General features: G+C 50.7%; 1 protein-coding gene across 1 annotated transcript; it reads right to left on the bottom strand.

The window, feature by feature from the left end:
- Window positions 1–1,154: 1,154 nt before the first annotated feature.
- On the bottom strand, window positions 1,155–10,897 carry Vsig10l2 (V-set and immunoglobulin domain containing 10 like 2). Its single transcript, XM_090319762.1, has 12 exons — window positions 10,816–10,897; window positions 8,696–9,049; window positions 8,179–8,454; window positions 7,198–7,473; window positions 6,451–6,702; window positions 5,383–5,643; window positions 3,336–3,626; window positions 2,642–2,938; window positions 1,939–2,061; window positions 1,677–1,701; window positions 1,530–1,582; window positions 1,155–1,255 (listed from the first exon to the last, which is right to left on the bottom strand). Exons 1-12 carry the CDS (start codon window positions 10,895–10,897, stop codon window positions 1,155–1,157), a joined length of 2,391 nt encoding a protein of 796 aa, XP_090175888.1.
- Window positions 10,898–11,991: the final 1,094 nt, after the last annotated feature.

The following is an 11,991-nucleotide window of genomic DNA, read 5'->3' as shown; positions in this document are numbered from 1 at the left end:
GCAGGCCCAGGAGTTTGGCCTAGTGGTAGTTTGCCTAGCATGCACGAAGACCCAGGTTCAATTCCTTGGTACCACATACATAGAAAAAAGCTGGAAGTGGTGCTGAGGCTCAAGTGGTAGAGCTCTAGCCTTGAGAAAAGTCCAAGGACAGTGCTCAGCCCATGAGCTCAAGCCCAGGACTGGCAAAAAAAAGGGGGGGGCCGGGGGTGGAGAGAGAATTTTCTAGGTCTGTCTTGACCAGAAAGCCAACATTACCTGTGCTATCAGGTATAGCCCTTTTGTATTTTATTTATCCCACACTTAAATTGGCCTTCTTTAAATATTAACCCCAGTCCTGAGAGCTTTGAAAGAAGCTGAAACTTCTCTTCTAATAAAGTCTAAATCTGTGAGAACTCGAGTCACTTCTGAAGTTTCTCTCCTTTTCTGTCTCCTGTCAGGCGCCACTTTCCTTATTGCTGGCACATCATCCTTTGGCCATCTGGCTGTTTCTTCTCATCTCATTCCCCTGTGGAGGCAGCTCTGAGCCCTAACTCCTCGAAGTCAGCTGAACAAGCATTCATTTGTGCTTCACTCTCATTTCAGACAGACACACATACACACACACAGACACACATACACACACATATACGCACACTCGGAGCCAGTGACTCATGTTGGCAGCTGACAAAGTGTGACTTTGGAACAGCCTCTCCCCTCTGTCAGCCAGCTCCCTCGGGCCTGGTGGCTGGATGCTGTTTCTGGAGCACCTTTGTGTCCTGCTGGCACAGACCTGTGGAGCCTGGCCACTTGCAGGTCAATGATGCTTCTAAGCTGCACTTGAACAAAGGCAACACACCCATGCCTCTAGCTCCCTCTTGCTAAACGTGGGCCTCTCTCTGAATAAGTTGGAATTGAAGTAACCGTCAGTAAGAACATTAGGTATGATTTATTTAGCAATTGCTCAATCCACAGTTTTTCTGGTTTTTGTTGTTTTTCCTGGAAGCGGCTTACGTGCTCATACAACTGTAGACGAGGCCAGATCTTCTCTATGACCAAGACCCTGGAGGCCCTGAGACTGGAGAGTCCAGTAGTAAATGTGTGTGCTTTTAAAACTAGGATCTTAAAAAGAGACATGCCTGGATCTTTCCATGTCCCTTGGCCTGTTCACACCTTCCTCATGATGCTGCTGCTGTCACGGTGATAGTGACATTGACGGGAGCATCAGTGGCTTCTTGTCCAGGACTCAAACTTGAAGAGGTGACTGGTGTCTCCATGCCTACCAAGAGTATCGATGGATGGAGAAGAGAGAGACATCTTGGTGAGGGGTGGCAGCACAGATTCTGCCCAACGCCCCCCCTCCTCCCCAGAACCAGTCAGTCCAGACAGCATGTGAATGAAAGTCAGCTGACCAGGACTCAGTATCTCAGTATCTAATGCTTCACTCATTGGTTGGTGCCCCACCACCTGAGCCACACCTCCAACCCCCAGGGGGTTGGTTATTCTTTTTTCTTCATTCTTCTGAATAATCTTTAGTATAAAATTGTGCTTACCTGCCTGTGTCTCTAGGTCTTCTCCTGAGCCTTCTTGTTGGTCCCTGTGTTCCCTGTGGAGAAAGGACAAGAGGAAAGTTGGTGGCAAGTGTGTTTAGCCTTCCCTCGTGATGAAACGCAAGCTCTCACCTAGAACCCCACACTCACAGGGGAATAAGCAGCCTCCCAAGACCTGCGGGAAGGAAAGGAGAAGAGTTACTTGACAGACTTGAGCTGGATCTCAGAAGAATGACCCTCCCTGTCCTCCATTCCTGGTCTCCAGGAACCAGAAGGAGATGGGCCCAGAGCCTGAGGCTGGGTGGGGTCTAGAGGGCCAGAAGACAACATCAGCCTTGGGGAGAGGGTCACAGAAATTAGGAAGAACCTCATTTCTCCCTTGGGTGTGCATCTACCAAGTTTTCAGACTCACAGGGGAAAGTGTGTGGATGCCGTGCAGCGTACTGGAACACCAGCAGAGAAGCCACCGTTGCCACCACCATTCCTGTGCCTGCTGCACCCACCACTGCTGGATAGGCACTGAAGGGCGGGTCCACTGGGGCGGGGGGGGTTGCAGGGTTTAGAGCCACACAGGAGGAAGGAGGTGGGTGTCCTGATCAGCTTGTCTGCCAGTTACCGTGGAGACTCCTGAGAACCTGGCAATAAGTTCCCTCCCAGAGGAAGAGGTGTTCTGACTGCCCACTGCTCCTGATCATTTGAGCCCTCAGCCAAATCCCCTGTTTCTGGCTCAGAAAGCAAAAGCCTGCTTGTCTTGGCAGCCTGGCCATAAAATAAGAGTTTCCCAGAACAGAGAGAAATCAACAGGAAACTGAAAGTCCTGTGTACCCCAGGAGGTGAGACTGAGGCACAGAGTGGGGTTCCTCTCCATGAGAAATTGCCATCACCCTGCTCCCTCTCCCATGTTTTTTCTGATTCAAGTTGGGTTGAGGTTCTGCCCCTAGGCCTGGAACCTCTTGAACTCCTGGGGTGGGACTGGGGTGGGACTATTACCCAAGCCCCCCCAAGATGAGGGTGGAACCCAGCAAAGGAATGGAGGGTGATATGGATCAGCTTAGAGAGGAAGACGATGGAGCTGGGTGGGGAAGAGGAGTCCCTCCCTGCCACCAGCCCAGCACCTGGTGTCTTCACCTCGGAGGGATGTCCTGCAGTTCGGTGATTCAGAGCCAGAATTCGGAAGGCATAAAGGACCTCTGGGTCCAAGCCTCCCAGAAGCCGGTCCCTGCTCTCTGGCTCAATGTCTCTAGCTGCTGTCTCCCAAGCCCCAGTTCCCGGGCTGGAGACACTGGACCTCCGCTGCACCAGAAAGCCAGTCAGGTTCCCGGGTCCCTGGAGCGCCCACTGCAGCTGCACCTCTCTCCTGTGCCGCCTGTACATCAGGTGGTTGATGGTCACATTGGGAGGAGCCGGATACCCTGGAGGCGAATGAGGTGGGGAGACACACAACCAGCCACATTGGCTCCTGTGGAGAGACTGCCTGCAGTGTGGAAGATGCACTCGATTGGGGATGTGCTAGATTAGGGTTCACACTCCTGAGCAAATCTACCAAGCCCACTTCCTCCATGAATTGAGGACAAGGAAATGGTTCAGATTGCATCTGATTCTGCATGCATGTGCAGAATGAGATTCAAGCTCATCTAGCCCACTAGAACTGTGATGGACAGGGCCGTGGGGGGAGGGGGAGGTGTCTTCTTGAAGCCTGAAGGAGACCAGAGTGTCCAAATAGTACAGCAAGGAATTTCTAGGGCTTTCTACAAAGGACTCTGGGACTGCTATGTCCTTGCCACCCAAGCATATAAGCCCTGCACTCACGCAAAACCTCCAGCAGCACATCCTGGCTGCTGTTGCCCACGGCATTGTGGGCTACACACTGGTAGATGCCCCTGTGGTGTGCTGGGTCAGCATCTCGGATTTGGAGGCGCAGTTGAGTACTCTTGGAGTATAGCATGAATCCGGAAGTGCTCTGTTCCACCTGCTGTTGCCAGGGTGCCAGCCAGAGGAGCTGGGCTGGGGGCACACCTCCTCGGAGAGTACACTCCAGCCAGGCCTCTTCCCCCTCCAACACTGACACCTGGGACTCAGCTACTGCCAGCTGGGGGGCTTCTGCAAGGACAGAGAAAGCGAGGATGGAACTGGTGACTGTCTCCAGCAACGTGCAAGGCTTGAAGGAGAAATGTTGGCCAGTGGTAAAAGTGGTAGAAAGCAGAAGGGAAGAAAAGACAGAGGATGATGGAGCTTTCCCTGAGTCAGGCCACAATCTCATCAGACTCCCAGCCTATACCAAGTACCCGTCACATCTGGTTTGCTGGCAACGGCAATGCTTCTTCATCTTCCTGCCCCCTCTTCATGCTTCTCCAGCCTCCACTCTTGCAGGGAGGGGGTGCTGCCTTACTCATGTCTGCATAAACCCCCTCTAATATCTGGAAGGGGCCTCCGCCCCCTTGTGCCCTCCCCCTCCTGACTTCAGGCAAAGTGCGAGGCTAGAGCAGGTGTTCTGTTTTTATGGACAGACTCTTATTAAAGACCCAGACTCTCAGGTGTTGATGAATCTCCTCTGATGGAATTTCCGGTCTTGAAACTGAGTAATAGAAAAGGAACTGTTTTGAATTGAGGACCTCCCCCCCGCACAAAGGATGCTAGTCACAAAGCCTCTGGAGACCAAGAGGTAAATTATCTTGTGAGAGCTGTTGTATGGGCCCATCCTGTGTCTACTTTTTCCACATTTAAACATTTCTTCATATTAAATTTCTTTTGTCTTCAGTTGCTATTAGAGTAGCTGATCAGATGAAGACAGAAGGAACAGGATCACAAACAAAAAGAAGAAGGGAGAGAAGGAGAAAGACTTTGGACATATAAAATGGTAACCTCAGGCAAGAATGTGTTGGCAGCGTATTCAGATAGATGTCACTCAGAGAGAGAAACTGTACATCCCCACACCTGGTATTCAATACTGTAGTCACATGTGACCACCGAGAACTTGAAATGAAGGCAGTCCAAAAAGGTGTGTGTGTGTGTGTGTGTGTGTGTGTGTGTGTGTGTTTTATGGGGTTGCAGAAGTGAGCCAACAGTACCCGGCTATATGCTGTGTTTCATTTATGAATACACTGGATTTTCAAAAGAGGATTAAAAAAACAAAAAATAGCTCATATTGTTATTACTGCGTATTGAAATCAGAATACACTGGAATTAAATTAACATAAACTCAACATGTTGAATTAAAATATATTTAAACTTAATATTTTAAATATACTTTAACATATATAATTAGATATAATTAAATGTAAATATATGTGTAATTTCACATATTAAAATATGTTTAATATACATAATTGAATTATATATTTTAAGTCAGCATATTGAATTAAAATATTTCACCTCTTTTCTCTGACTTGTTTTTACTGTGGCAACCAGATAATTTAAAATTACACGTACAGCTTGTATTACCTTCTTATTGGCCATTAACCCAGACCAATCTCTTTTATGGATCAAAAATCTTCAAAACTGCCAGATGCTAATGGCTCATAGCTGTAATCCCAGCTACTCAGGAGGCTGAGATACGAGGGTTGCAGTTCTAAGACAGGGAGGAAAGTTCTTGAAAGTCTTGTCTCTGATTAACTACCAAAAAGCCAGAAGTGAAGCTGTGGCTCAAGTGGTGGAGCATTAGCCTTGAGCATAAAGAGGATCAGAGATAGGGCTCAGACCCTGAGTTCAAGTCCCAGGACAGGCACAAAAGCAATAACAACAAAAAACACCTTAGTGGGAGGTGGGGACATAGTTCAGTTTGCTCCCCGAATCTATGTCCTGCTTCCTAAGGGCTGTGCAGCCCCAGAAGCAGAACCAGGCTGTAGCCCCTGCTCACCCAGCTGGATCTGGCAGTGAAGGTCTGCACTCTTGAGAGGATGAGAACCCCGGCAGGTATACTCTTTGCTAGCTAGACCTCCGTGGGCCTTCAGAAGGTGGACTGCCAGCGAATTGCTGCTGCCACCCAAGGGCTGCTTCTGCCCATCGAGCCAGCTGAGAAGAGCAGGGGGGTGGCCCCCAGTCCACTCACAGCCCAGCATGATGAACTGGCTGCCTACTGTAGCCGTAGTCCTACAGGTAGGGCTCCAGGGTGGTTCCCCTAGAAAAGGATGGTGGTTCAGCACAGGCCTATGGGAGGAAGAGGAGCTTGGCAGCCCCTCCTTTCCCTCCATCCCTGCTCTTATGCCTTCATTCACTCATTCCTCCATTACTCTGTCAATCCTTTATTTACCTTTATTCATCCTTTCTCGAGGCCTAGCCATGTGGTAGGATAATGGTGTGAGCAGACACAAGACAGTTACTATGAAATTTACAAAGTGTAAGAAAGCTGGTTGACTAGTGGCTTGGGCCTGTAATCCTAGCTACTCAGGAGGCTGAGATACGAGGATCATGGTTCAAGGCCAGCCAGGGCAGAAAAATCCTTGAGGGTCCTGTCTCCAATTAACCACCAGAAAACCGGAAGTAGAGCTGTGACTTAAAGTGATAGTTCAATACACTTGAGCCTCTGTGACAGTGCCCAGGCCCTGAGTTCAACGCCCATGACTGACCAAAAAAGAAAAAAAAAGACAAACCAACTGGGGCATTAGAAGGAGGACTTTGCAGACAGAATCACATTTGTCTTGGGTATAGGGAGGCAGAGAAAACATCAGAAATCCATTTCAAATCCAAAGTGTAGTAGGGTGTGAGCTTGGCCACAGAGGCTGAGGGAACGGTGAGGAGGAGGTCATGGGGCTCTCAGCATGAACTAAAGAGGCCAGAACACAGCATCAGACAGAAACGGGCAGCTAGATGCTGAGGGCTGAGTTACTCATATGTTCCATAGCCTGAGATCTGGAATTCCAGCCTAGGCTCCAGCCAACCCCTCCCCACACGGCCCACAGTGTCCCAGCTCTGGCTGTTTACTTACAGAGCATGATCTGGCAGAGGGCTGGCAGCCTCAGGGATGGGTGCTGGCCAGTGCAGGTGAAGACACTGTTGTTGGGGAGCCCAGCAGCTGCATGACTCCACGTGACATTGCTGGAGGCAGCAGGGCCGGTCCCCAGGGGCCCTTCCCACTGCAGCTGGGCAGTGGGGAGCCCCCCGGGCCAGGTGCAGAGCAAAATCACAGCCCCCGGAGTGGCAGGGAGCACAGTACAGGAGGGCTGCCTCTCAGGGGGATCTGAGGAGGGGCAAGGATGGGAGAGGAGGGGCTAGAACCACAGCCAGTGCCCAGCAGGCCTGGGCTAGGAAGGGGCTTGAAGGCCTGAGATGTCAAGGAGGAGGGAGGCTGGGAGAAGCGAGCAAGTGGAGAAAGACTGGATTTCTCTGAGAAGATGGCAAGGCAAATACTGAAGGAGCAAAAGTAAATGTGTTGGGAGGAGTCCAGGCTCCTGTGACTACCACAGGTCCTCCTGGATAGCAACTCCCGTCTCACCCAGCTGAGGGGGTCATCAAGTCGACCCTTCTCTGTACCTCAGTTCAGGCCTGGGGCCATGGGAATAACTATTTGGGGGGCCGGGGTCCTATAAAGTCAAGGACTTCCCCCAGAGGGTTTCCCTCGAGCCTCACAAGTCCACTTGGCTTTCCAGATGCACCCCTACCCCACACTGCTGCCAGAGCCCACGCATGGGTAGGCTCCAGCTATGGGTCCCCCGGCCCCCACCCATACACTCACAGTAGATGGTGAGTTGGATGGTGGACTGGGTGCGGGTGTCCAGGAGGTTGTTGTGGGCCAGGCAAGTGTATGGGCCCGCGTGGGTGCGGCCGGCACTGGTGATGAGGTAGATGGGTCCAGTGTGGATCTGAGTGTCATCACGGAGCCACACGTAGTGACTCGGAGGGTTGGATGCAGCCAGGCAGCTCAGGGTCACCTCCTGTCTCTCACTGACCCAAAAACCCTCTTGGGTGAATCCCAGTGGCTCCACAGTGATCGCTGGCTTGTCTGGACCATCTAGAGACCAAGGAAGACCCATCACACAGTTACACAGAGTCCTAGGGGCCATGGGCGGGGTGGGGGGGCTGCTGCAGGTGGGAGGCCTATATTGTGGGAGCTCAGGAAGCAAGCTGAGAGTCTAGGGGCTTTCCAGGGGGACTGCTTGTGTGGGCTCATGTCAAGGGCATGCAAAAACTTGCTAGACAGAGACAGAAAGGTGGAGGGTCCAACCCTCCCAGCATGCTCAGGTCTGAGGTTCCTGGAGCCCTAGACTCTTGGTCTCTGATAACGGCACAGAGATCGCATGTTGAACACTACACTGAGCATGAGCCCTGCAGACAACAACTTTCCTTGGAGTGCCTGATGCCCAGAGAAGTCGGACGTGCCTGCCTGCCTCCATATGTTCCCAGCTCCTTCCTGAGAGATCTCTCATTCACCGTGTCCTCACTTCACAAGTTCCTCGTACCAGCACCGTGAAGACAGACAGCTCCTTAAAACCTCTAGTCCACAGCCTGTGCAGGCTACAGAGAGTGTTTTCATTTCTCTAGTAAGCCAAAGACACACGTGTGGCTACTCTATTGGGACAGGGAGGTGTGGGTCATCCTCCTCTTCATCTTTCTCTTCCCCTTTCTGATTTGGGCTTTTCAGCCCCAGCCTTTGCATGAGTTCTATGCCCTCTCTGCCTGGGTGGCCTCCCTCTGTGTCCCCAAGGGTTCCACTTACACATGACATCCAGGAAGACTCGGTCGCTGTTCACTGCATTGACAATATTCTGGGCGCTGCACACATACCAACCCAGGTGTGTCCGGTCGACCGGATCCAGTGAGAGCAGGGGCTCTGTGAACCCTACCAGTGTCTCCCTGGGGCCTCTCGGTGCCTCATGATGCCAGGCAAAAGTCACAGGTTCTGTCCCCTCACGTACAACACACGTGGCCACCACGGAGACGCCTTCCACTGGGGACGGGTCACTCAGCCGCACCTGTGGCTTGTACACGGGCACTGGGCAGAGGAAGGAAAGGCCCTGAGTTTGTCACTGCAGATCCCTGAGGGTTCTCTGGCTGAGGGCTTGCTTGTTCACTCAGTTCCAAACACCACTTCCCTGGGAAACCAGGTTTTGGTTTCCTCACTCTCTGGGGGTAAAGCCTTAGATCTTCAGAGCCAGTGCATGCAAAGAGAACACGTAGTCCCTGCAGCATACAGGTCAGCTGCGGCCAGCTGCCTCCCTGGCTTCGTGTCTTACCCAGCACAGCCAGTGTGAGATAGGTGTAGGTGGTATGGAGCTGGCCTGGGGACGTGTGCAGAGCCTGGCACAAGAAGTAGCCCTGGGCACTCTCCTGGAGCTCCTCTAGCACCAAGCTGCTGTTCTTCAGACTCACGACCCCCAGAGTGGAAGCCCCAGCCTCTACCTTCCACGAGGCTCCATCAGTGACAGCCACGGGCCGAGGAACCACAGAATCCACAGGGATGAAACTCCAGAGGACCACCAGTGGAGTAGGCCCAGAGCTGCAGGCCAGCTCCACAGAGCCGCCTCGCACTCCCTGGAGGGGCACAGCTTCTTCCTCTGGGGCATCTTTGGAAGTCAAGTAGGGCTGGCCTAGGGAGAGAAGGAGCAAGGAGAGAAGTCTGGGATGCTCTGGGCTCAGCACAGCCCATGCCCAATGAGCCTCTGCTTATTATTCTAGAATCCTAGATGGCCTGAGGTGGGGAAGGAGCACTTCTGGCTCTGGTAAGCAGGAGCCAGGGAGCCTGTGAGGTTCCTTGCTTGGATGTGCTGAAGACAAGGTTCATAGAGCACAGAGAATGACCTGGAGGAGAGATCTTGACTCCCCCTGGGTCATCAACCCATCTCATGAGTCTCACTCCAGGGAGGTCAAAGCCTAGAATCTGTATTTTTATATATGTCTGCAAGTAATGGGGCTTGAACTCAGGGCCCGGGTGCTATCCTTGAGCTTTTTTTTGCTCATGGCTGGTGCTCTACCACTTCTGAGTCAGTTCTACTTCTATCTTTTTTAAAAATTTATAGTTTATTAGAGATTAAGAGTATCACAGACTCTCCTATTTGGACTGGCTTTCAAACTGCTATCCTCAGATATCAGCTTCCTGAGTAGCTCAGATTACAGGTCATGAGCTACCAGTACCCAGCAGAATCTGTATTTTTCACAAACATCCTAAGGTCAGATGACAATGAAAAGCCTGGGAATGCACAAGATAAACATGGCTACCAGCAAGTCAGGGTCTAGAGGTCACTGAGTAAGGATTCCAAGACAGTTCTAGAACCAGAACCCATCTTGTTCCAGAACAGCCAGGAGGAATGGACAGCAGCCTGTATCAGCCTTCCCAGAATTCTTCACTGGTCAATTCAAATGATGGATTGCCAGGCACCAGGACCACAGGACAACTGAGACCCTGTTTTTGCTGTCACAGAGTGCTTGGCCTATCAGGGGCCAGATGTTACTCGTCCTCATGGGTAAGTCATTCACCTCAGGTTCTCTGCTCAGGGCCTGGCCTTCAATCCAGTCTCAGCACAGGCACCTAGTCCCTTACCTTTAAGGGGTGGCCAATGAGGGGAGGTCTTGCATCCTGTAAAGGCCTCAGTAGGCATGTGTAAACGTACCTGGAGGCATAATCAGTGCCCAAGAGTAACTTGCCATATGACTCCCTTGTTCTTGCCAGGACCTGGACTCTTCCCATAATGCATTGACCTTAACTCTGACAACTTCATAAGCAACTTAACATATGGTACAATCTAAGGAGCTAATCTATATGGCCAACACACACACTGTAGGTGGTGGGGCTAGGGTTGAAGCCCTGGCTACTCGGTCTTAGACAACTCAATGCCAGCATCTTCTCCAGAAAAAAAAAAAAAAAAGAAAAGAAAAGATAGACATGGTATTAGTGGTAAGATACCATTTGGATGCTCCATTACTCCAGAAGAAAATGCTTGACCCAGAATCAGAACAGACTGTTTCCAATCCTCTGGACCGCTAGACATTGTGACCCAAGCTGCCAGCACACACACACCCCTCTTCCTCTCCCTCTGCTTCTCTTCCCTCTCCCCCTCTCTCTGGGCAGGGACTTTCTGCAACTCAGATCAGATCATGTCGTGCATCATTCCTGAGCTTTCAGCCTGACCAACAGTCCTCAGGATAACTGTCTCCTCTGGCCATGCAGAGGGCTGTCTCCTTGCCTGACATAGTAGGGGCTCAGTGCAGGCTAGCTAAATGTCTAGCAGATGATGGATGTAAATGGATGTCACTGAGCATCCCGAGTGTCCTTGAAGATGCAAAAGGGAGCTCTGTAAAGAATAAAGAGGATCATGGGAAATAATGGACCGGCTGGAAGGGGATGAGTTTCTCTTACCTGAGGCTGGTCGATGCAGAAGGCAGAGGTATATCAGCAGCTGGAATCTGAATGGTCTATACTGGGCCCACAGAGCCACCATGCTCCTGTCTCCTTGATGATCACCCATCTGAGTCTCCTGGCTAGTTCTTGGTGCCCCCTCTCTCCAGAGCATGATGGCCCTGGGAGGAGGAGGGTCTGCTCAGGTTGCCAACCTCAGCCCTCCCGATACCTCCACCACTCTCCTGTTACCCTCACTGCCCTGATTATGAATTATTTACCAGATGATTCCCTCTAGGCAGAGTTGAGAAGCAGGAAAATCCAGGGGAGAAGATCCTCAGCTTCCTATATTTACATTGGAAGGATAGTGGGGAATTAGAGTCAGTGATTATGAAGAAGTCTTCCAACCTCAAGTCCAACAAACTACAACACAGGGTCTCTGAGCAAAGAGTGCCTGAGTTCAATACCCAGTTAGCATGATTCTGCTTGGATTACATTATGTTTTGTGGGGCCCTGGTGGCATGGTGGTAGGAGCTAAGGAAGCAGACATAGCTGAAGAACCATGGAACTTCAGGATGTTTGCACACCTCTCAGAGCTCTCATTTCTTCCTGGATAAATAGGTTAATGGTGCTGTTACAGAATATTGCTAATGTTAAGTGAAAAATTTATATTAGTATGGCGTGAGTGCTTGCTAATGTTCTATTTTTGATGGTAGAGAACAACAATTTCAAGCATTACTTGTTTGGCACACTTTGATTTATTTATACATAGGTATGTTTGATTTAATTCACATGTGCTTGTGCATGCGTACACGTGCACGTGCACACACACACACACACACACACACACACACACACACATGCCCAGCTTATAGTAGGTACACTATTTTTCTTTCTAGCTGGATTTGACCAATAAATTCTGGCCAATAAAATAAATGGAACCCAGCATTTCTGTTGTTCAAAACTGGGGCCGGGAGTTCGGCCTAGTGGTAGAGTGCTTGCCTAGCATGCACAAAGACCCAGGTTCGATTCCTCGGCACCACATATATAGAAAAAAGCCAGAAGTGGTGCTGAGGCTCAAGTGGTAGAGCTCTAGCCTTGAGAAAGTCCAAGGACAGTGCTCAGGCGCTGAGCTCAAGTCTGGGACTGGCAAAAAAACAAAACCAAAAACAAAACAAAAACCTCTCTGACTTTTCA

This window comes from Megascapheus bottae, chromosome 27 (genome assembly GCF_031878675.1).
Source record: "Megascapheus bottae isolate mThoBot1 chromosome 27, mThoBot2.hap1, whole genome shotgun sequence".
Classification (NCBI taxonomy): domain Eukaryota; kingdom Metazoa; phylum Chordata; class Mammalia; order Rodentia; family Geomyidae; genus Megascapheus; species Megascapheus bottae.
The sequence above is the reverse complement of the archived record's forward strand: the minus strand, read 5'-3'. Positions and strand labels throughout refer to the sequence as shown.